The following is a 24,234-nucleotide window of genomic DNA, read 5'->3' on the forward strand; positions in this document are numbered from 1 at the left end:
TCGGCATCATAAAATCCATTCATTAAGTGCCCCTCTTCTGCTTGCTCTTGTGTTTGGTGGTGGTCAGGTGCATCTCTCTGCCACTTTATATGAAACCTGGTGGTGATATTGAACTTACTTCCCCCCCTTGTCTCTCTTTTTTCTTTTTGACTTCTCTGATGCCAACAGAAATCTGCAAGCAGAATACGACCGTCTGAAGCAGCAGCATGAACACAAAGGCCTGTCCCCACTGCCGTCTCCTCCTGAAATGATGCCCACCTCTCCTCAGAGCCCCCGCGACGCCGAGCTCATCGCTGAGGCCAAGCTCCTACGCCAACACAAAGGCCGCCTGGAGGCCAGGATGCAGATCCTGGAGGACCACAATAAGCAGCTGGAGTCCCAGTTACACAGGCTCAGGCAGCTGCTGGAGCAAGTGAGCCCACGTCTGCCTTGGGACATTTACAGAATTGCACTTTTCCCCTCTTCAGCGGAGCTGAAAATCAGAACCCCTTTTTTAGAAGTGCAATTAAGCATCGATTTGTTGAGTGCCTAGTATGTGCCTAGCAGAGAGCTAGAGAGCAAGGGATATGAGGGGCAAAGCTAGTGTGTTTGTTAATATTTGTTCAGGGTCGTTTTCTACAAAAATGTTTCTTATTTGACTGATTTAAAATTTATCTTTTAAAAAAACACCCAAAGGTTTCCGCTGGTTTTCTAAAAGTGAAAATGTTCCATCTGGAAATGGAACTCTCTTTTCAGCCATTGCCATTGCTGTACTTGCTGGTATACCTTTGGGTTTTTTCTTACGTTTTCTAAAATACAACTTTTTAAGCCTCCACTGAAAACCTAGTAAGATACTGCATTGTAGTAGGCCCGACCTTTACATAGTCCGGGCTTTCCGGGAGTTTTAAATTTGGGGATATGTTCTATCTTGCTACTTAATATTTCCCCCAAATAGGAATTCTCCAGGACATTTTTGTGGTCGCACATGGTTTCACCATTCTCACATGACCCTCTAAATCTTTTAGTTACTTAGTCTAATGATTTTATATATCTTGTTCCACGGTCGCTGTAATTTTTTCAAGCATCTAAGGGGGCACAATTCAGACACAGAGACAGTATTCATGGCTCATCAATAGTGAAATTTCCCGAACTGAACAATCTTTGGGAGGCTTCTAAGTGGGAAAGGTCATAATGTCTGAGTCCTGAATGTCTGTAATGGTTTTATATTGATATATGAGTGTTTACGATGAAAACTAATTCTGTTTTCTTGTGGATGCCGTAGCCCCAAGCAGAGGCCAAGGTGAATGGCACATCTGTCTCATCTCCTTCTACCTCTCTTCAGAGGTCAGACAGCAGCCAGCCTATGCTGCTCCGGGTGGTTGGCAGTCAAACTTCAGAATCCATGGGTAAGTGTCTGTCTGAGCTACTCCTGGATTTTGTTCTGTCTTAAGGTCCGGAAAGGGTGAACTGGTTGCCGAGAGGTTCCAATCTGAGTTATCTAATATCGTTCCTGGGCAAAGCACTGGGAAGGAATAGAAAATGTTTGACGTTGTTTTCCTGGCTTTCCCACACCTTCGTAATTTAGGGCAATCTCTGCATGAGATTCTCTGTCTCCACATGGGATCCGAATATAGCTAGCGGACCGTTGGGACTGTAAAAGATCAGTCAGCATATGAAAAAATATGTATGCCTTTGAAAACTCTCTAAATTCCAAAAACAACCGAGTGTTAGGACCGCCGCTGCTGTTTCCTACTGCAGGGTTTTCCCCTTTTTTTTTGAAGTAAGCAAAGCAGTGAAAGCGAGGCGCATAATTTAGCCGTGAGACTCAGAGCTCCGTGCGCTCGGAAGCATTAATTATTCAGGCCTGTCAACCCTGGCAGAGGCAGCGTGCCCGTGACAGCACCCAAGGTAAAGGACACATCAGGCTGTGGTCCTCATGATTTGCGGAGCCGAGAGGATCGGGGCAGGACCGAATCCAAGGACAAAAGTGCTAGGTTCCGGGGGCTGAGAGGGGCTAGGAGATAACTTGCCAATATCAAGCGGATAGGCCCTGTTGTTAAGTTTGTCCTCTGAAAGAACTGACTGAATTCAAGGGAGATTTTTTTTTTTTAACTATATAAGCCAACTTCATTTAAGAAGAAAAAAACCCAACCATCTTCTTGAAGGATGCGCATGGGTATTTAAACAGATGCAATGGGTATCCTCATGCTTTGAAGGTGTGTGTGTAAGGCTGGGGTTTGCTAAACCATATTTTGGATAGAGTTGCATTCTTTCAATACACAACCCCAATGCCTTTTTAAAGTAAAATACGAGTGAGTCCATACTAGGTGACCTGTCTAAAGAGGGGAGTGCTTCCTCGAAGCATGCAGTACTTATCGCTGGTAAGTCTCTGTGTACCAGATGTGTGCTTAAACTTTTTTTTACTGGGAGAGTGTCCTAATGAAGCTTACGTTCCATTGGGAAAGACAAAGAAATAGAAATGAACAGTTATGTTCTCTTGGCTTCCGTGAGCTTCACACAGGAGCCTAGGACTTCCTAACGACTCCTTATGTCTAATGACTCCTTAGCTTCTGATTTAGAAGAATTTCAAACTTACGGCAGAATGGCAGTTAATTCAACATTTTGCCACATTTGCTTTATTTATTTATAGTCACATCTATTTTTGCATGTCTATAGTTAACATCTTCATGTAGACTGTATATATTTTTATTTTATGTGCACATTTAATGATTATATGTTTCATACATAATGACACTTTACCCCTAAATCCTTCAACATGTATCTTCCAAGATAAAAGATACTCTCTTACATAGCTACAATATAATTATCACATTCAGGAAATTAACACTGATACAATACTATTATCTAATATATAATTTAAATTCAAATAGCTCCAGTTCTGCCTATATAGCTTTTTGCTTTTTCCGTTCAGGATCCAGTCAAGGGTCATGGTGTGCATTTAGTTACCATGTCTCTTCAGTCTCTAATCTAGAACACTTCCCCAGCCTCTCTACATTTTTCATGACGCTGACATTTTAGAAGAGGTCAAGCCAGTTGTTCTGTAGAATGTTCCTCAATTTGCATCTGTCTGGATTAAAGTTAAATATTTTATGCCCAATTACCACATCGGTGATGTGGTACCTTTCTCAGTGCATCACCTAAAGGCTTTCCTAACATTCTCTCTCCATCCCCTCCACTCTTTCTGGGCACTACTTCCATTCCTTGGCCTCTGCCATGTTGATAATCATAAGCCCAAATTGCCAGGCCTCTCTCCTGAGTGTCTTCTGGATAAAAGTATAACCCAATCTGAAATCCTGGTCAACCTCCAGAACATCTCATCCAATTTCCCAAACTACACAAAGGGAGTCACTTCCCACTTTCTCCCTTTATCTACCTTCATTTTACTTTTTAGAGTCCTTGAAGTATAATTGATATGCAAAAATGGCACACATTTAATATAAACATCTGGATGAGCTTGGCCATATATATACACCCCATGATATATGATCACCATAAGCAGGTACTAAACATATCCATCACCTTTAATACCAACCCTTTCCTTTCTTTAACCAAGTCCTACCACCATCAATCGAATCACCAAGGCCAGTCTGTTTTACATGTCTTAAAAAGAGCAAATCCCTTCAGTACAGGCCTTCTGCCCAAATGTATCCTTCATCATGTGATCAGCTGAACAGACAATGTGAATACTCTCTTAATTGGTTTCTCTGCTTTTGGTCTCTCCCCCTTTTCAAGCCATCTTTCAGATGTTTCCAGTTAATCTCCTAGCATTCAGATTGTATGTTCTTACTCTCCTTAAATATGTTTGTGGCTCCTGTTTGCCTACAGAATAAAGTTCATACTCCTTAGCATGGTATTCAAAATCCACCTTCCTCTGCAACCCAATTTTTTACTGCCTTCAAACATGACTGCAAAAGACCCTGAACAGCTAAAGCAGTCTTGAGAAAGAAGACCAAAGCTGGAGGCATCATGTTTCCTGATTTCAAACTATATTACAAAGCCATAACAGTCAAAACAAGATGTTATTAGCATAAAAACAGACTCATATATAAACAGAACAGAATAGAGCCCAGAAATAAATCCATGCACATATAGCCTATTTATAGCAAAGTTGCCAACAATATACCGTGGGAAAGGAATAGTTTCGTCAGTCAGTGGTGTTGGGAACACTGGATATCCACGTGCAAAAGAAAGTAGACCACTATCTTATACTGTACAGAAAAATCAGCTCAAAATGAATTAAAGGCTTGAATATAAGACCTGAACCATAAAACCCCTGGGAGAAAACATGGGCAGTAAGCTCCTTGATATCAGTCTTGGTGGGTTTTTGGAGTTGACATCAAAAGCAAAGGCAACAAAAGCAAAAATAAGTGTAACTACATCAAATAAAAAGCTCTGTTACTGCAAAGGAAACCATTAACAAAATGAAAAGGCAACCTATGGAATGGGATATAAAGGATCTGCAAATGATATATCTGATTAGGGGCTGATATCCAAAATATGTAAATAAATTCATACAAGTCAATAGAAAAAAAAAAAACTTGATTCAAAAATGAGCAAAAGATCTGAATAGACATTTTTCCAAGGAAGCAGTAGACTTGGCCAACAGACACATGAAAAGGTACTTAACATCACCAGTCATCAGGGAAATGCAAATCACAACCACAAGGACATAAATATTAGCTACTAATTTTAATATCTTTCACCACCATTGAACACCGACCGGCTAACAATCAGTTATCATCATTGTATACCAGAATTAAAGAACTTACACACAGCATTTTTATGTAAAATTGAAACCATCTACCCTAAATATAATTTTAAAAAGTAATTGAAGCTAATATCAGGTACGAGATAAATCAGTTTTCCTTCTGAAAAACTGAAGAAAGGCAGGAAAGATACAAGCCATGAGGTAATCACACATCAGGTTGGAAATTGGTTACCAGCACTGTATGTGATTTAAGTAATCCAAATAAAAATAGTGGTGGGCATATTTGCTCATACACAGCACCCTCTTTAAGAGGAAATACTTTTCCGAGTACACGGTTCCCTCGTGTATAAAGAGGAAATAGTTGGCTGGGGTGTAAGCGGCAGTGCAGGAATAAGGTTTCTTGGGTCTCTCCTGCACCGGCTGCACAGGTTCTAGCTAAAGTCACTTCTTACGCAAGTAGGAAAATCATTTGAATTGAGGAAAGGGAAGTGAGTCATATGGAAAGGATATCATCCTTTCAAGAAAGCCTAAAATCGTGCTGAGTTTCAGAAGACTTTAAAAAAATCTATCTTGCCCATAGCAAACTATTCCCTTTCTTTTTTCCCAGATTAGCTTGGAGTCATTTCACTTCGTTTTCACTCCCGCAGTGTCTGTCATATTATGCTGTATCAGGGTATATTTTAACTTGGATTGTGTCTTTCCTTATTTTAAAACATTCCTTTAAAAAAAGGTTTCAGTCATTTTTTGGACCACCTTCAGGCAAGCCAATGACAACTATAGCTAATAACCCGAAAAGGATTTTTATGCACATTTATGGGACTCACCTTGGAGTAGAATTCGAATTGAGGTGTTAATGCTAAAAGAATTGCCACTGACTGTGCCTGAAACCCCTTGGCCCTTAGCAGGACCGTGTCTGAGCAGGCACTTGCTGTTCCCCTGTCTGATGCCCCCCCTCAGCTATCAGCATGCTCCACACCCTCGCGCCCTTAAGGATTTTGCTCAACTCGACCTCATCAGTGAGGGCTTCTAAGGCTCCCCTTTCTGAAAATTCCTCCTCACTAACCCTCTCTTCTAACTGTTCACCATCACCTGCCATACCTACATAGTTGACTTATGTGTTTGTTTAGCCCGTGTGCGGACCTAAGTATGTGAGTTCCGTGGAAACAGGGCTTTGGGGTTGTTTATTGCTATGACCCCAGCACTTAGAACACTGCCTGGCACATAGCTGGCTTTTAATAGTATTTGAATAATAAACTAACTTTACTGTTTTAAATTTTTATGACCTTTTTTAGACATTTAAAATCTATCTGTAATACTTTCAATAATAAAGCTAAATTTAAAAAATAAAATCTGATTTTGATTCTTAAAAGGAGATTAGTTAAACCCAAAGAATCTTTTTTACTTACTGAAAAAAATCTTGAGAAAAAGAAGAAAGCAGAATTACACTTCATCTGTGCATGTACTACCTCGGATGTAATAGGCGCTCAAAAATGTTTGAATGGGCACACTTACTGCCACCATGAAAGTTTTCCATTAAAACATACAAACCAGTTTTACAATGGTACTTGGGCGCTTATACTTGAGACTTTTAAACTGTCAGACATATTGACATCATTGCTGATGAGTGTCTGTTGGTTCGGATTTATTCCGTGAGGCATACTATCACTCACGGGGACCGGGTGCCATGAAAAATGCCTCATGTTCCACAATTGGGTGAAGATGTGCATCGGTAATGGAACAAAGAGAGGTAGTCAGCCCTGCAGGTGTCAGGACTCAAGATGCTGAATTTCATCATTTTCATTTCTAAAAACATAAATATAGGCCCGGGGGTGAGTAGGTAGAGAGAGAGAGAGAGAGAGAGAGAGAGAGATAGATAGATAGATAGATAGATAGATAGATAGACAGACAGACAGACAGACAGACACTGTAACCGCCTTTTCCACCTTGGGGCCTGAATTGTTCACTCATTTCCTATCCTTGTATTTCAAAGAGGTTTCCTACGATGCGTTACCAGGAGCCTCACAAGAGCAGAGGGTTTTTGTCTACCCTGGGTCCTTAATTCTCCATCCTAATAAGGGTATACAGTCCACATCCACCTGGGATATGATTTTGTCTTAATAGTGAGCACTGCCAAGCATTCCTTTGAAGGATGAAAACTGAACGATAAATGCAGGGTTATAATCACAGATGAAAATTCAAGTGGCAGAGACCTTATAAATAGCAATGTTTAATTCCTTTTCACTGGCTCTCCAGCCCTTTCCACATCAGATGTGAACCTGAGGTTTCCTTAAGTATGTCCATTAGTGTTGATTTGCTTAAGCAAGGTCTCCTTTTAGGTGGAAGTGACAATATGCTGAACAAATTAAGATGGAAAAGAAGTTCTTTTCACTACTAGAAGACGGAATGTTATGAAAAATCCGTTTCCAAGGGCCTTCAGAGTTCAGAATAACTGTTTACACTTAAGAAATGTCTCCCTTACTGAAATGCTGTGTGAGGTGTATTTCTTTAACGTGATTAAACAGGAGCCACACAGATCAACGAAACCTACAAGGGGACTCATGCCCAGAGGAACGCCAGCCAGCCCTAAATTTCTTGCCTTCCACACCATCATCATCTCCTCACATAAACAAATTCTGAAAACTTAAAGAAAATGTTTCCCCTTATTAGCCTCCAAAAACATTATGATAGAGTAGCCCCACGTCACAAAGAGGAAAGGAACGTAGCTCCCCACTATACCCCATATCCACAGTCCTTAGAATATTAATATTTCATCGCCTATATAGGTCACATACAGCTTTCATTTCGCCATGTTACATTGGACTTTAAAGGTATTTGCGTTTTGTTTGTATTTTTGGTTAAATGTCAAAGGAAAAAGTGGGGGAAATACCTGAGTGTGTCTACTCTTTTCTTACCTTCATAAATGCAAAATGTCACAGTCTTATTTTCTTCTGGGTTGAAAAGACACTGCAAGTGTCCAATAATAATTTTTTTTTTTACAAAGAAAAATGTCTCACATTTGTTAATAGGGGACAAGAAACTTATGGCAACTTGATCTTAACTTTTTTTTTTTTTTTAATATATGTTTTACTGATTTTAGAGAGGAAAAGAGAGAGATAGAAACATCAGTGATGAGGCATTGATCGGCTGCCTCCCGCACGCCCTCTGCTGGGGATGGAGCCCGCAACCCGGGCCTGTGCCCTGACCGGGAATCGAACCGCGGTCTCCTGGATCCTAGGTCGAAGCTCAACCACTGAGCCACCCCAGCCAGGCTGATCTTACACTTTTAAATAGACACACAGTTTTCTTCTCTGAAGATAACAACGTAGATAAATTCCTGCGTGGAATTCTTCTCTTTAAGGGGCTGTTCCCTAATTAGTAAGCTTGAAGGGTTATTTTTCTTTATATTACTTACGAGCAAGTGCAAATGACTTTCGGTGGGATTTTTAGCTGTGATCGCGGACCTTCCCTCTGGCATCTCATTTTTTCCTTAAGTGTAACTGCCCGTTGTCTGTTGGCTTTCATTAAGGTGAGGAAGACCTCCTCAGTGCCCCCCAGGACACAAGCACAGGGTTAGAGGAAGTGATGGAGCAACTCAACAACTCCTTCCCTAGCTCAAGAGGTAAGCTGCGGGGCCGGCCTACCTCCCACGCACGCAGGTAGGCCGCTCACTGCCACCCCCACCCCCGCCGGTGTGTCTCCGGTGTTGAAGCAAACACGGGCTGCCAGAACGCCGGTTTGGGATCACTGGGAGAAGATTGTATCTTTAAATGTGACTTTCTGGTTTGGATGAGTGCATTTTCTGGTCTTGGGTTCTGGTTCAGGTCAGAAGCCTGTGTTATCAAGATGTTTCTAGAAATATAGAATACCAACTTGTATTTCTAAAGTGATTTACTTGCTTTGCATATTAGTCGGCAGAGTTAATTACGAGAAAGCTTTTACTTCAGGGCCATTGGGGGACTTTCACACAGAGGAGGGACTAAATGACCTAAGGGTGTCTTTGCCAGGGACATACAGTTACTACACGACACAGCAGGGGTCCAGGACATACCCAGTGTACACTGGTGGTGGGAACTCTGACTTGCAATTTGATGCCCTTTATATTTAAAAATTGTGTCTTATCCCATCGTTTAAACATAGGTACAATTAAATCTTTATATACTTTGTTATTTTTTTTTACTTCCTTAGTTGGAATAGTCTTCACAAAGAAAGGCATTAACATTATCAATGCCTTTACTTCCCCCCAACACTTTGTCCTTGGGGACGTTGCCCCTTCATCCAAAAATAGCATTTTATACACACACCCCATTTTCCCACCAGCCAGTATGAGCTTCAGGTGGTTTGCCTCATCCAAGGGGTACCCTGCTGCTGCTGTGAATTTTCTTGCAGTTTTTATTTAAGTTCACTGCCCTGATGTAAAACAGAGTCACCGACCCACCCCCCTTCAGTTAATAAAAGAAATGGCAGCGGTCGCCTGTGAGCAAACAAAGGCAAGCCGGAGGGGGAGCACCAGGCCTGTGGCCAGCGATGGGCACCCCTACCGGGCGCCCCAGGAGGGGAGGGCTGCAGAGCGCCTGGCTATTTGTTCCCCTGCATAGGGGCAATGACAAGGGTGTTTTGAGTCCCTTCTTTTTCTTCCCTCTGTTAACAATGGCCGTTTCCTAGCTCTTTGACGTCTAAGTAAACGCTGGGCGGTGCACATTCAAAGCAATAATGTTCTGCTAGAGAGTTGCTAAGGAACCGGCAGCAGAAGCTAATTTTAAACGTCTGCACCAGCCATCTTTCCACCACTGAGCATCTCTGATGTGTTGGTTCTAACAGATAAAAATCTTATCTGTCTTCCACCCACCCCACACCCGCCGCCCTCATCCCGTCCTGACTATCTTAGCTGTCTTCCCTCCCGAAGCCGTGATTCATAGTGAGACCGTATGTCAGTTTGACATAAATCACATGCTGTCAGCACCACGTATCAGGGGAGGGGTTCGGGGTGCAGAGAAGGAAGGCCAGGTGCCTTGCCTTCCAGGCGTTGATGGTCAGTTGCGGACACAGACTTCCCGAGTTCCAGTCACGGTGCGGTAATGTGATTACTGCGCTGGAGGTGCGACGCCATGAACCCTAGAAGCACCCTTTCAGACAGAGGGGAGGTTAGCCTCAGACTGAGCAAGGGCAGGGACTTTGGGCCCCACATCTCGCACACATCCCTTTGACCCCAAGCTTTCCCTTGAAGGTCACAGACACTGTTTCATCCCAGCCCCTTAAACTGAAAGCAAGTTACCTGCTCTGTGGGAAGTTAGTGGCTATTTGTTGGTACCCTGGACGTTTCTTTCGCATCTAAACCACCATGATATGGCAGAGAAGAGGCTACTGCAGGGCCTGCGGCTCTGCTCTCCCCCAGCAGCCTTTCTGTACTGGGTCTCTGGTCCACCCTGTCTCAAAGGTGAAATCCGCTGCACGTCTCCCTGCAGCCCCCTGGCAGAGTCCTTGATGCTAGATAACATGGGTGTGGAAGTAGCTGCCTACAAGACTAAAAATGTGCTTCCTCTGCTATGATATTTGGCCATTAGCATCTCTGATGCTACTTGTATGGTGTTGATTGACTTATATGGAAACTTGGGAAACTCTTCAGGCCTCCTGCATAGTGTTTACTAAATCAGTGCTTATGGAAGCAATATCATCCCCTGAGTGCTAATTGGAGTTTTCAAATATGGGGTAAGGCTGCTTTATCTGATACCAATTCCTTTAACTAAGTTCCTACTTAATAGTACTGTGGAGGCCTGAGAGAATTAAATCATTTTCCTGAGGAAAACACAATCAAACAAAAAATATATAATAAGAGCCTGGCCGGCGAGGCTCAGTGGTTGAGCACCGACCTAGGATCCAGGGGATGGGGGTTCGATTCCCGGTCAGGGCACATGCCCAGGTTTGGGTCTCGATCCCCAGCAGGGGGCGTGCAGGAGGCAGCCGATCAATGACTCTCATCATTGATGTTTCTCTCTCTCCCTCTCTCCCTTCCTCTCTCTGAAATCAATAAAGACATTTAAAATATATATACACACATACATATATACATACACACATAGCTACATAACAAGAAAAGAGAGAAGGTGCTAGATCTACCTGGTCTTTTTGTGATGCTATGACCTTGACATTTTTTCTTTTCTTGCTACTTCCTGCCAAATTGGGCCTCGTTATAGGCCTGTTTATGATTCTGCACCCAGTGCCAGTGTGTGGTCGTTTTCCCCACACCAACAGGCAATTCTCTGACACCAGCTGGGAATCCTACAAGTCACCTCAATTCAGACACCATCTACCCGGAGGGAGCATCACACACATCCCACAGGCTAAAGGCTCAGTCCTACAGAACGGCCCCCCTCTCCGCAGATGCCACTTGCAAGTCCAGGCTGTCACCTGTCCTTCTGACCCCCTCCTCTGGGTTAGGTTAACTTTCTAGAGTGGCTCACAGAACTCAGGAAAACAGTTTGCTTATTAGATCACCTGTTTGTTATAAAAGGCTATGACTCAGGAACGGCCAGAAGGAAGAGATGCAGAGGGCAAGGTGTGGGGAAGGGGCACAGAGCTTCCAGGCCCTCTCCAGATGTCCCACTCTCCACAAATCTGGTGTTGGCTAACCTGGAGGCTTTCCAAACCCTGCCCTACGATTTCTTTATGGAGGATTCATTACATCGGGTATGATTGATTAACTCATTGGCCACTGGTGGCTGAACTCAATCTCCAGTCCCTCTCCCCTCCCCAGAGGTCTGGGTGGGGCTGAAAGTTCCAGTTCTCTGTTCATTGTTGGTTTCCCTGGCAACCAGCCTCCATCCCTAGGTGCTCATTAACATAAAATACACCTTGATGCCTCATCACAGGAAATTCCAAGGGTCTGAGGATTTCCGTGCCAGGAAAGGACAAAGACCAAGTATATATTACTAATTAGAAATCACATCACCCTCTTTCTCCTCAAATTCAAGTGGATAAAAAGGCTCATTGTGAAAATAAGCTAATTATCACTATGCTCCAAAAGGTGGATTTTTATTTTTAAAAGCATTTTTCATTTTGAAAGAATGGAAAAAATATAAGTACATGGCAGGGTTTAATGGGAACATCTTACCAGTTAGTAGGTATGTTAGGCTGATGTTAAGCAAAAAATCCTGAGAGTCCTATGTTCTCGGGATTATAGACTCTCGAGAGGGCCTCGAAACGTTACTTGAGCATCTTTGATGTCCAAAACAGTGGCTTTTGACCTTTTTCGATCATTATCCATAGCAAGAGAAACATTTTACATCTCAAAATGGGGTAAAGATATAAATTATGTATATGTATATACACACGTGTATATACCCACTACATACACACATACATACATACATACATACATATATATATATATGCGCCACACATAATGTATATAGTCACACATACTGGGTGGGGCAAAGGTAGGTTGGCAGTTGTGAGTATGCAAAACACAGTTTATTCTTGAGTTTTATTAATTATTGTATTATTTTCCATACGAACAACTATAAACCTACTTTTGCCCCACCTTGCATATACGAAGATCAGAAGCAAAACTTTCAAGAAGCAGTTCTTTCCCTGCTGCCTGTAATTCACACTATTCCTCTGTGTTACTTATTAAAAAATAAACTGCTGGCTGCAACCCACTAAATAGATTTTCTGATCCAGTGGTTTAAAACTACTGATCTAACCAATCTCAGTTTTCCTCACGCAGGTGGGTTTGTTTTGTTTTGTTTTAAGTTAAATTTTAGAATTTTCACCATGGAAGTTTCTGCCAAGACCTTGCTAATGTCTTGGAGGACATTGTCCTTTTATTCTGAGTCTGCCATCCATGTTCCCGTTGCTGTGTTACAAAAAATGAAGTTCAGGGGTACTGCAGCTGTTTTGAACAGCTGTTTGAGTAACTCAGAACAGATGTCTGAGCCAGAGGTCTGACATTTAGTGGAAATGTGCTCTTAAATACCACCTCATGGTTTACTTAACCCTGCTAGATAATTGCCCACAGAGGAAAATACGGTTTTTTATAAAGATACTATGTTTTCCATAAGTATAAAGTCTGTAGATAGGGGAGTTATTGTGTAATTTCGGTTTACAATTTCTTTGCTACCCCCTGCCGCAGTTCTGACGCAGTGCTCAAGTCTTAAGGTGTCAGCTCCCCTTCTCCTTTCATTTTCCTTAAAAGCACCTGCAGGCCCAAAGAAGTCAAGCGCCTGGTTCGTGGCCATTCAGCAAGTTAAATTAGCCTCCTGATCTTATCTCGATGGCCTTACTAAACTGTTCTCCAACTTCTCCATGTAGTGATAAGCTGATGGCGAAACTGTCCCGCATAATAGCCACTCTAAACTGCGGGGTGTTCAGGGTGTGAATGGTTGCGCATTTAGCTTTGTGATTATATCTTGCCTGACTAATCTCTAGATGTAGTTAGCTGTTCACAGCCACTTGGAAGATTTGAGTGGCTCGGTGTATATTAAACATGGAATATTAGCCAATTTCTATCTAATCTATTTATCTAGCTGTAATTTGTCCATCTGCCTATAAGTATACGTAGAAGTAATAAAAAGCATTATCTACTGTAACACACTTTCTAAATCTCCACCATTATTCTGTAGGCACCCTACACGGGTAGAATGAACAATAAACATCATTTTAAAATAAACTCTGTAAGTGGTTCGTCCATACATCCCTGATCATTTAGCAGTCTAACAAAGGGATTTTGATATGCATGCACATTCGTGAAAGAAATGCTTCCCTAGTCAGCAGTATGGTATTGGGCTCTCAAAATGAGGTGCCACTGTACATAGATTAATGAATGCTAGGACCCAGCACAAGCTCTTAGTGCAGTAAGACAATTCAGAAGGCACTTAGCAATGCGATGCAGGGATTTCTGCTGCCTGTATAATCTTACCTGCTGACCTGTGCCATATTCATGTTATCCCCTGCGGCCCATACCAGCCTCTCCCTCTCTTACCACCCCCTTCCAAATAAGCCCGTGTACATTCTATTACACGCCTCTAAATTACCAACCCGACAGCTCTGCAAAACCTGCCATCCTATAAAATTCCAGTCTCATCTGCGGTTCTTTAGTGGAAGAGCAAGAACCAGGGCAGAAGCATCACTGGCCCCCCTTCTGGAACCATTGTGTTTCCTCTCTGCTTCCATGAAGGGAGGATTTGAGCTCTCGCCCCTTGACACCCGGGGCCAGCAAACTACAGTCCATGGGTCAGATCTGGGCCACAACCTGGCCTTGTAAATAAAGTTTTATTGGAACAGAGCTGCTCCCATCCATTTACATACTGTTTGCGGCTATTTCTTACTACAGTGGCAGAGCTGAACAGTCGCCCCAGAGACAGCGTGGCCTGCGAAGCCTCAAATATTTCCTCTCTGGCCTTGAGAGACAAAGTCTGCCAGTCCCTGCTTTACGCTAGTATTTTGTTGGCCATTCTAGCTCATTACGTGCACACAGCTACCGGCTTCGGTGCTGATCTACTTTGAGCTCAACGAAACTGTGCGTTTGAATTCACTTAGGCGTTTTCACCCATGCCCGTCAGAGTCAGTAGGTTTCAATAAATTGCAGGTCTGACCACTTGAATCTTCTTTTCCGCTTGTACTGCAACACAAATCCTAAGGAAGGCACTCATTCCAAACTCTTTAAGCTGCTCAGTGAACTGAGCTAAGGAAGCTAAAGGAAGCTAAAGGAAGCCAGGAGCTGACTTTGACATAAAGAATTACAGCCAGGTGCCTGAGGAAGCTCGACTGCTGCAGACCCGACCAAGGCCTTTATTTACACTCAGGGCTCCCGAACACACTTCCTTCTGCTCTTCATTCATTTCCTGACAACATCCCACGGTGCCAGATGGCACCCTCAGGGACTGTCTAAAGAAACTCCCTTCCAAAGAATGTCTTTATGAAAGAAAACGTTTATCTGGTACTTGTATTGATTGATACAGAATTTTCTTAAATATGGCATTTTATCAGCGTAGAGCTATTCCTAATACAGTAGAAGAAGACATCATGTTTTTAAACTTTTTTCAACAAAAAGGGGAAAGTGCTTTTGTACTGTGTTGATGAGCACATTGGCACCCAAGGGACGAGGGAGGGCTTTGAAAGAGATCAGGGTTAACATGGCTCCGAGAGGCTCACTTCCATAAAATACGGCTTCTGGAGAAGCACCTGAAACAGCACCCAAGTCATTTGCCGTATGTCCAGCGGTGACCAGCTGACACTGAGCTCTGAGCATGCTTGGTGTAGGACGAATGAAGCTATGCCGCATCTGTCATCCTAGGAATCGTGGTTACACTCAGAAACTAATTCGTATTGCTTTCTAACAACACCGTCCTTCGTAAGGTTCTCAAGTGTTAAAAACAGACCAAAGTTACAAGCCAGAACCAGTTACCAGCCCTTGTCATCCAAGCCCCAAGGTAGCAGGCAAGACCAAGTTGCCTAAAACACCAAAGGACTCATAGCCACGACCTAGTGGCCACCTTACTGATTCAGCCAGCATTTTCCAAACACCCACAGTGAGTGGCCAGGTACAGGACAAGGCACTGCTGAGAGAGTGGTGGGCAAGAGGGCCCTACCCTCGAGGAGATCACAGTCTTGTAGGGGGAGGGAATTAATTCTACCACCAGAGCTAAAAAAAACACCCTGCTAGAGGAGTCGAAAGGAATGGGTAATTCGTGCTGGCGTTCGTGAGCCATCAGGAATGAAATGATGTCCTCTCTTCCCTCTGGCCTGCCATCTGCTATGGGCCTACCACTGGGGGTGTCCCCGCCCCCACCCCGCCCTACCTGAGGAGCCAGCCCCTACTTTCCCGTCTTTCCTGACTTGAGTAGGGTCATGACTATTTTGACATGATGACATGGGTCAAGCATGCAGTTTCTGTACTCGTAAGAGGAAAAGAGGTGGGGACAGAGGGAGGAAAAGGCATACTTAGAAAACCTTTAAATGTATACGAGACGTTTTGAGCCCCAAACTTGAGTTTTGAAAGGCTTGCTCCCCAACAGTGGCTCCACACTTCCCGATTCGAGACTAGCCGTTCTCAAACTGCTTTGGGGAGTCCTGGGCTTGGGGCCCCTGAGCGTGGTGGGTCCGGGGTGGGCAGGCAGGGACATGAGACCCAGGATCGCTGCCAGTTCTGCTTTGATCTGCTCTGAATATTGGGATTTCCTAGAAGATTTGCTACAGTCGAGGTTTGAAAACGAGTAGTAGTTCATTTTCAAGACTCTGGAGCTAAATGGAAGTTGCCTATGGTCAGAGGGTCCTAATTTTCTGTCCAATTAGATTCTCATAGAAAACTCTGTCATGGAAACCTTTAGCTTTTCCAAACTAAATAAATGCATACGGCTGGTAGGAGCCTGCAAAGCGAACGAGGCCGGGGGCCTTTAGGCTCCTGATACCTGGGGAGTCCCCAGGACGTCGGAGGCCTGTTCCCGGACCTGGCTCTGAGGCTTGCCCATTAGTGGGATGATCTCCCCCCGTTTTTTCTTTGTTTTTCCTCAAACGCCCCCAACCCCAGATAGAACAAAATCTGCCCAAGTGCAGAGTTTTTGCACTCAAAGGCAACTACTGTTTATGTTTTGGTGTGTTGATCATCAAGTCGAGAGTAAAGAGAGTCTGAGACTTTTGACATTAGGCTGGAGAATGACAGTCGCTCTTGAAAACAGTGTCCGATTTGTCAGATCTCCCTGCTGCGCCAGCTTCCATCTGGTTCTGCCACGTGAACACTATGGGCCCTCTAAGTGATGTCTCCTGGACCATGTTATCTGTTATACGGATTTAAGTGTATGTAAAGGTTATCTGACTGGATGTGTCTTTTGGGGGGGTGGGGGGTTTGTTTGTTGGTTTCCGTTTGGTTGTTTTTTGTTTTTTGTTTTTTTCCAGAAGGAAATAAATGAATTGTCATCTCGACATTAGTTTGGTAAAAGAAGCAAATTGGTATGAAACTGTATATATGTGCATGATTTTTTTTTTTCCTTTCTGATATCTCTGCCTCTTCCTCTCTCTGTCATTAAAGGAAGGAATACCCCTGGGAAGCCAGTGAGAGAGGTCAGTGAGATTCAGGCCCACAGCCATGGCTTCTGTCTGTCTCATCCCGCTTTCTGTGTTTGGCGTTTGTGTAAGAACTGTGAGCGTGCACGCGCATGTCTGTATTACACGTGTCATCATGTAAGGATGGTAGTCACCTCCCCACTCGCAGCTTCACGAGGAACAGTCCTCAACTATCCATTGCCATTGTCATCACCATGACGACAGGACGACGGGTTGGGGGACGCAGGAGTCTCTTTGAAATGAAAACCCTTCATAGCACCTGGGTTGGAACCATCTGTTGCCACTTGCAATGCAAACGAAACGAATCTATCCTTGGACACAATTGCTGAGTCCCTAAGGCCTCTTTCTAGCATTTTCTGCCAGTGCATTTGGTTTGTATTCTGGGATGACCTCGTTCTGGGTTGTTTTCTGTTTTCCGGGTCCCTATGCTCTTCCTTTCCCACTTGACTGGTATTTTTTGAGCACTTCCTGTGTGCCCAGGACTGTTCTAAGTACTTGCCACCTTTTTCACTATGTAATCATGGAAAACGTATGAGGTAGGTACTCTTATTAACCCCATTCTACAGATAAGGAAACTGAGTCGGTGAAAGGGTAAACTGTCCAAGGTGACAGAGCCAGGGTCTGAATCCAGGCAGCCTGGAGCCGGGTAGAACATGAACCAAGAGGAGATAAAAAATGAATGGTGGGAGTCTTCAGGGGTTTTTAATGCCTCTTTTTGATTTAAAAGGGGTAGGGTACAGCATTATCACTGAATGTGGTTTGGGGTTTTATAGTGAAAGCTGCTTCATACTCCTGTTTTACCAGGAATATTATCTAGACATTGAATTACCTAATCAAATGACTGTTGAGTGACAGCCCAAGTGAAACAAAATTGTCCTTAGTGCGAAGGACGTGAGAAGGAAATCTCTGTTGTGGAAGGCAATAGCATGTACTAATCTGGGAGGCAGGACGGGCGGAGAGTCCTTATATGAGAAGGTTCTGGATCCTTAGCAATAGGATAGACAAGAGTAGCCACTGCTTCGTTTAAACATAAGGAGCCATACTGGAAATTCTGCCAATGCCATGCCATGCAAGTGTAATGATTGAACGATCCTTCAGCGTGTCTACACCATGCACCCTCCGAGGCTTGGGGCAGTGGGTCCCAGGGAGGGAGTGGGAGGCCGGGAGGAGAAACTGAGGAAACCTGAATCGGTGAAGCATTGAATGCTCCTGACGGTTTGCCTGGCTCACATACTTCTTATGTGAGACATCTTGGGTTCATTCGTATGGTAAGTGCCCCTTCAAATGTATTTTAACTTGTCAAAAGTTGCACCATAATTTTGACCCCCTGAACATGTTTCTCTTATGAATGAATTTTAGAAAAGGCCAGCACATATAATTGAAGTCATATAGGCATTTGGTATCTTTATCTGGTTTTTGGATTAGTGTGATGCTGGCCTCATAAAAAGAGTTTGGGAGTTTTCCCTCCTCTTGAATTTTCTGGAATAGTTTGAATAGAATAGGTGCATATAGGCATTTGGAAACTTTACTACCTGAGGTGCATTATAGTTGAACAAGTTTCCAGAAAGCCAGAAAATCAAAATAACAGTAATGTTTTAATGCCATGAAAATACCCCCAATGTATAGTAGACCAGATCGTTGTGGGTTTGGTTTTTTCTTTTTCTTTTTTTTTTTCCAAAGATTAAATTACAGAGAAGAAAACATAAGCAAATTTCCCTGCAGTATTCTTACTTTGCTTTGGCCAGTTGAATGCTAACCATTTACTTGGGCATTGTATTTTTTAAAAATAGAGTGCCAGATTGCTATTGAGGTCTTGGATCACTGCCAGAAAGTCTCAATTCCAATCACTGCGGAAAACAACTCCCTCGGGCAGTGGTGGCTGTGAGACCAATGTGTCGCAGTTAGCACCAACTTGGAAACACACTCCACTGCCCTACCGCTCAGCGCACGGTGCCTTTGTGTTCCAACAACCCTTGCGTTCAAATGGATTACATTAATGCTTTCTACAGATGCATTTTTGTGTCGACTTCCTCCTGAAGCTGATCTCGGATGCCTGAATCCTGCCTGCTTTCAGTAACCCTCGTGCTCATAGTATAAGATTTTCATTCTGACTTTAGAAACATCTGTCAGGTAAAATGCACGACCTCCCTAATGTTCTGCTTTATACACATGGACAACAGAATCAGGGTACAACTCTATTTTCTGTGCCACATCACCTTGCACTTTTATGCCTCCAATGGATTGAGATACAAGATTTTCTTGAGGGCAGTATTTTGTCAAAGAGAGAGAGGTTTTTTGGGTTTTTTTCTGGCTCTAATGAAAACATCCATGAAAAACATTGGAATCATTCTGGTGAAACAGGTATTTGTAAATAAAGTAACCAAAGGCGTGGCATAGATATGGTGAGTCGACGACTGAACATTTCTTTTTCTAGCATAGGGACAGCCACGAGGTCACACACATGAGCAGGCCAGACCTCACATTTAGTGGGAGTGTGTATGGCTATAAAGAATGATGAATGACGAATGATTTTACCGGGTAACGTTTTCAACAGCGGATGCCCCTAGAACTCAGAAGATGCCCCTTGAGAGCCTCGAGAGTTTTCTGGTGGGGTGGTGACAAGCGCCACTTGGGTATACAGAAAGTCCTCACTTAGCATCAGCAGCAGGTTCAGTGACTTGAAGCGAAACGACATCTGATGAAAGCACTTTGACCACAGGCTGACAGAAACGGGAGCTGGGCTCCTACGACATCTCAGCGATGTTCTAAAGAAACGGCGGTGACACTATTCGAGGGCCTGCTGCGATCTAGAAATACATTTACTTGTCTTTATTGTCCTTAGAACTGCTGTCCACATCCCCCAGCACACAATCTAAAATAGGCATGTTTGAGTATTATCAATAAGCCACTGGGGGGGTTATTCCCTGTTTTGTTTTGTGCTACCTTTTCTGTCTACAGGGTGGACTACACTACAGTCACATATGGGTAAGGAGAAATAGTTCGAACTCTAGTGAGATAGCAGGTGGCCAGGGTCTTCAGTTTTATTGGTACTGGCTTTGTTAATTGCTGTTAAAATTGCAAGTAATTCAAAATGTACAGTTAGCCCATCCATTTTCAATTATGCATGACTAATTGCGATTTCCCAGGGTTGCAGGGCAGTCAGAAATAGATACAAGGGAAGCCCTCTCTCTACCCTGATGGCATCAGTTATATATTCGTGCTCTAAGCTCAGAGGAACAGCAAAGGACCCGCTACGTCTTCCTGTGGTTTTTATGGCTCAGAAAAGCCAAAGATGATTTCGGCTCCACTGAGCGCTGCCAAACAGTTGGCCCGCGCTGGACAAGTAGTACATGTGCTTTGTTAAAAGTTTTTATGTTTGCAGTCCCAACCAGAATCCACAGTGACTTTTTAAAAAGTATAATTAGTTCTCACTGAAACTCTTTGCACTAATACAGCCCAGAGAGATTTGCAAACTTCATCACCTCAATGGCTGAGTGACATCACGCTTTTAATAAGTCTTAATTTGATCTGGCGCCATCACTGTGTAGGTACGTGCCTATGAACCCCCTTCAGATCCTTTCTCTCATACATAAAGACGACGTCTCTTGAAATACTAGAACAGAATACCTGCCCTGGTCTATCTTCAATATTTAGAGAGACTTTAACAGTTATCATGGGAATCTGTACAGCTCATACATGGCAAGGTAGTAATAGCCTGGTAAAGCATTTTTAGTTTCAAAGGTACTACTTGAAGAGTGGAATGATTTACTAATGTCCAAGAACTAAAATAAGCCATATAGAAATACGGGCCATATATGACAAGTCAAGTCACACAAGTATGCCTCAAATTATTTTACTGCACATCAGGATTTTGCCACGGAGTACACAGGGATATTGTGCTGTGCTGGGGGATTAATGCTAGGCCATGTCACATCATTATTAAAAGGTATTCTGATAGCTCACCCTCATTTAGATCAAAAACCGCCTCACGGGACCCCCAGATTCATGCTGGCCGTGTGGGTCAGGTTCTATTCGGGCTCTAGAGTCCTTTGGAACGAAAAGGGATTTTTCTTTTGAAGCTTTCTAATTCAGATGTCCAGAGTGCACAATAAAGGCCCCTTCGAGGGTTTCTTTTTCAACCCAAGTAAAAGTAGAAAGCAAGTGGTCGCCTCCACCGTAGGCCTTAGAAGTGAGCCAACAGCTTGGAGCAGCCTCGAGGTGAAGATTTCATGTCATGGTGATGGTGATAGTGACGGTAACGGTGATGACAATAGAGCGGTGGCAGCGGTGACAGTTACGGTGATGGCTGGTTGAGTGTTAAAAAAAACACCTTCAGTGCAAGTACATAGACACCGTCTCCCACAGCGAGGTGGGAAGGGTGCACCCCATGGTGACAGGCCCTTGTGCCGCCCCGGGGACTCCTTTTGGTCTACTCAAGTGGCACGAGTGGCCCGATCGGTGTTCAGCTGATACTAACAGCGTGGAGTGGCTTCATTAACAAGGCTTTGCTTGTCCCGGAGCCTGGAGGGGCCCGGCCCGCTGTGTGCTGCCCTCGCCGAGAATCGGGGCCCAGTCTCCCGAAGGGCAAGGAGTCGGGGGGATGACGCCTGCACCCGGGTCCAGTGGCTCTTTCTCTTTGTTTTCCAGGACACAATGTAGGAAGCCTTTTCCACTTGGCAGATGATTTGGGCCGAGCGATGGAGTCCTTAGTTTCCGTCATGACAGACGAAGAAGGGACGGAATAAAGGTTTTACAAGTCCTGATTCCCGCATGGTTTTTATAATATTCATACAACCAAGAGGATTAGACAGTAAGAGTTTACAAGACAAAAAAAAAAAAAATCTATATTTTTGTGAAGGGTAGTGGTACTATACTGTAGATTTCAGTAGTTTCTAAGTCTGTTATTGTTTTGTTAACAATGGCAGGTTTTACACGTCTATGCAATTGTACAAAAAAAAAAAGTTATAAGAAAACTACATGTAAAATCTTGATAGCTAAATAACTTGCCATTTCTTTATATGGAACGCATTTTGGGTTGTTTAAAAATTTATAACAGTTATACAGAAAGATTGTAAACTAAAGTGTGCTTTATTAAAAAAAAAAACAAAATGTTGTTTATAAAAACCCCTAAACACACACACGCACACACACACACAAACACAAACATAAACTTTGAGGCAGCGCATTGTTTTGCATCCTTTTAGCGTGGTTTCCACGTGAAAACTCATGGCTTTTTTTCCTCGCATATTAAAGACAGGACTTCCTCCGACGCTACCAAATGACTGCTTCACGTTGCTCTTCTGAGAACCGTTGACTGAGTGGGCCTGGCTCTGGGTTTTCGTTTTACACATCTGTATGTCTATATGTAGATACTATGGGTATATAGATACATACATAGGAATCTCTAGAGACCTTTTAAACGTCCTGTTCAAGTGTTCCTGCCACTTGCTAATGGCGAGAAGTGGCTTCTGGTCACCCAGGCTTGCCTGCTCGGTCTAGAATGACTTTTGCCTGGAGCCTGGAGCCGGGAGGGAACCACCACACTAAAAACCTTGTCTGGGGCTCCAGATGTTTCTCATTTGAAACTTTCCACTGACAGCTAGAGGACTGCATTTTTTTTGAAAAAGGAACATATGAGTGAGTACACAGGACTTACTATGTCCGAATAATCCGCTGGTTGGTTGCCTGCTGTTGGCAGTGCCACAATTCAGACTTGACGATGCTCCAGCCAGGGCATCGGGAGGCGTTTGCGCTCCCAGACCCGAGGAGGGCCCCTGGGCTCTCAGCTGGCCCCTCGGGGCAGGCCGCTCCTGAAGGACTGGGGGAACCTTCATAACCGCACGCAGAGCTCTGTGTAATTACAGCTACATGATTCTTCTCTCAAACAGCAGCGGGGGTTTTTGGGCTGGGGGTTTTTTTTGTGTGTGTGTGTGTTGTTGGTTTTTGGTTTTTTTTTTAAGGATTTTTTTTTTCTCTTTGCAGTGAGTTTTTAAATGCCACAAGACTTACTTTAAAATAACCCTTGGGAAAATGTAAGACGGTAGCCCCATCACACTGTGATACCGTTAAATGTCCACCCAGAAGTTTGTGAACTGTGCTCCCCTCCTTTGCATTTCTCTACAAAGTAATTCCACACAGGTTTGGAAGTGGGGGCGCAGGTTGGCTCAAAGGTTCCGAAAGGTACCCCCAGCCCTTTGGGGTGGATCGCGCAGGTTAAATAGATGAACAAACAGACATTGTTCAAAAAGATGAGAACAACTCGAGAGGACTGGCTCGTAGGAAAAAGCTTTACGCTTTCATTTCATCTTCTTAGTCGTTGATTTTTTTTTTTTTAAATCATTCATTCAATAGAAATCACCGTGTGACCTATTATTTTGCAAATCCGTTACCTCTCACGTCAAGTGTAATTAACTTTTGGAGAGTGGGTTTTGTCCATTATTTTATTAATGATAATTAACATCGCACATGGCTTCTCATGCTATTTCTACCTCACTTTGGTTTTGGGGCTTCCCCCGATTTCACATCTTCACCACTTGTCCATTGTGTGAACATTTTTGCCCTGTTTCTTTTTTCCTTTATAATTTCCAAAAGAAAACCCAAAGTTCTAAGGTAACAAATTACATTAAGATTTGGTTTTAGCCTTGCATTTCTTCCTTTACGTGCCACTGGATGTTTTCTTTATCCGAGGATTTTTTTTTTAATCACCATTTAAAACAGGGGTTACTTTACTTCCTACTAAGAAGTTTAAGTTTCATTCTGAAATCAGAGATAGAGTGCATAATTTTGTTTTAATCTTTTTGTTTTACCTTTTAGACATTAGTTCTGGAGTGAGTCTGTCAAAATATATGAATAAATATTGAGAGCTTTATTGCTACGTTTTAAGCATAATTTGGACATTATTTCGTGTTCTGTATAACCACTGAGTGTTGAACTGTAAATCATAATCAATGTAACTGAAGCATAAACATCACATGGCATGTTCTGTCATTGTTTTCAGGTACTGGGTTCTTACTTGAGTATCATAATATATTGTGTTTTAACACCAACACCAACACTGTAACATTTACTAATTATTTTTTTAAATGTCAGTTTTACTGCATTTTCACAACATATCAGACTTCACCAAATATATGCCTTACTATTGTATTATATTACTGCTTTACTGTGTATCTCAATAAAGCACGCAGTTATGTTACAAAAAAGGTTTGATTGGACTGCTATACTTTGTTTTTATTTTAATTTAGTTATTTCATTTTTAAATAGGTAATTCATGCATATGGTTGAAAAATGCAAAATCTAGAAAGACAAACTGAAAAGACCTGACCAGCCTGTTTCCACACCATCCTCACTGCCCTATGAGTAAATATTATTATTAAATTTCTTATGTACCCTTCCAAAGTATGTTTATTATTATATGAGCAATTACAAATGTGTTCCTCCTTTTTTCCTCTTATTACACCAAAGATAGC

At 43.0% G+C, this 24,234-nt stretch overlaps 1 protein-coding gene across 10 annotated transcripts in view; it reads left to right on the forward strand.

Moving 5' to 3' along the window:
* DMD (dystrophin) overlaps positions 1-23,962 on the forward strand; it is a gene marked incomplete at its 3' end in the record, with an annotated part of 1,946,774 nt that extends 1,922,812 nt beyond the window's left edge. For 5 of the 10 annotated variants that reach the window (XM_081125528.1, XM_081125530.1, XM_081125531.1 and 2 more), the window contains 5 exons: positions 169-412; positions 1,262-1,385; positions 8,235-8,327; positions 16,731-16,762; positions 21,413-23,962. In XM_081125528.1, the coding sequence (XP_080981654.1) occupies positions 169-412; positions 1,262-1,385; positions 8,235-8,327; positions 16,731-16,762; positions 21,413-21,424 (505 nt within the window). The remainder of the gene's footprint in view (positions 1-168; positions 413-1,261; positions 1,386-8,234; positions 8,328-16,730; positions 16,763-21,412) is intronic. The other 5 variants (XM_081125527.1, XM_081125524.1, XM_081125529.1 and 2 more) reach the window with 1 other exon arrangement.
* Positions 23,963-24,234: the final 272 nt, after the last annotated feature.

The sequence above is a fragment of the Miniopterus schreibersii genome (genome assembly GCF_964146895.1).
Source record: "Miniopterus schreibersii genome assembly, chromosome: X".
Lineage (NCBI taxonomy): Eukaryota > Metazoa > Chordata > Mammalia > Chiroptera > Miniopteridae > Miniopterus > Miniopterus schreibersii.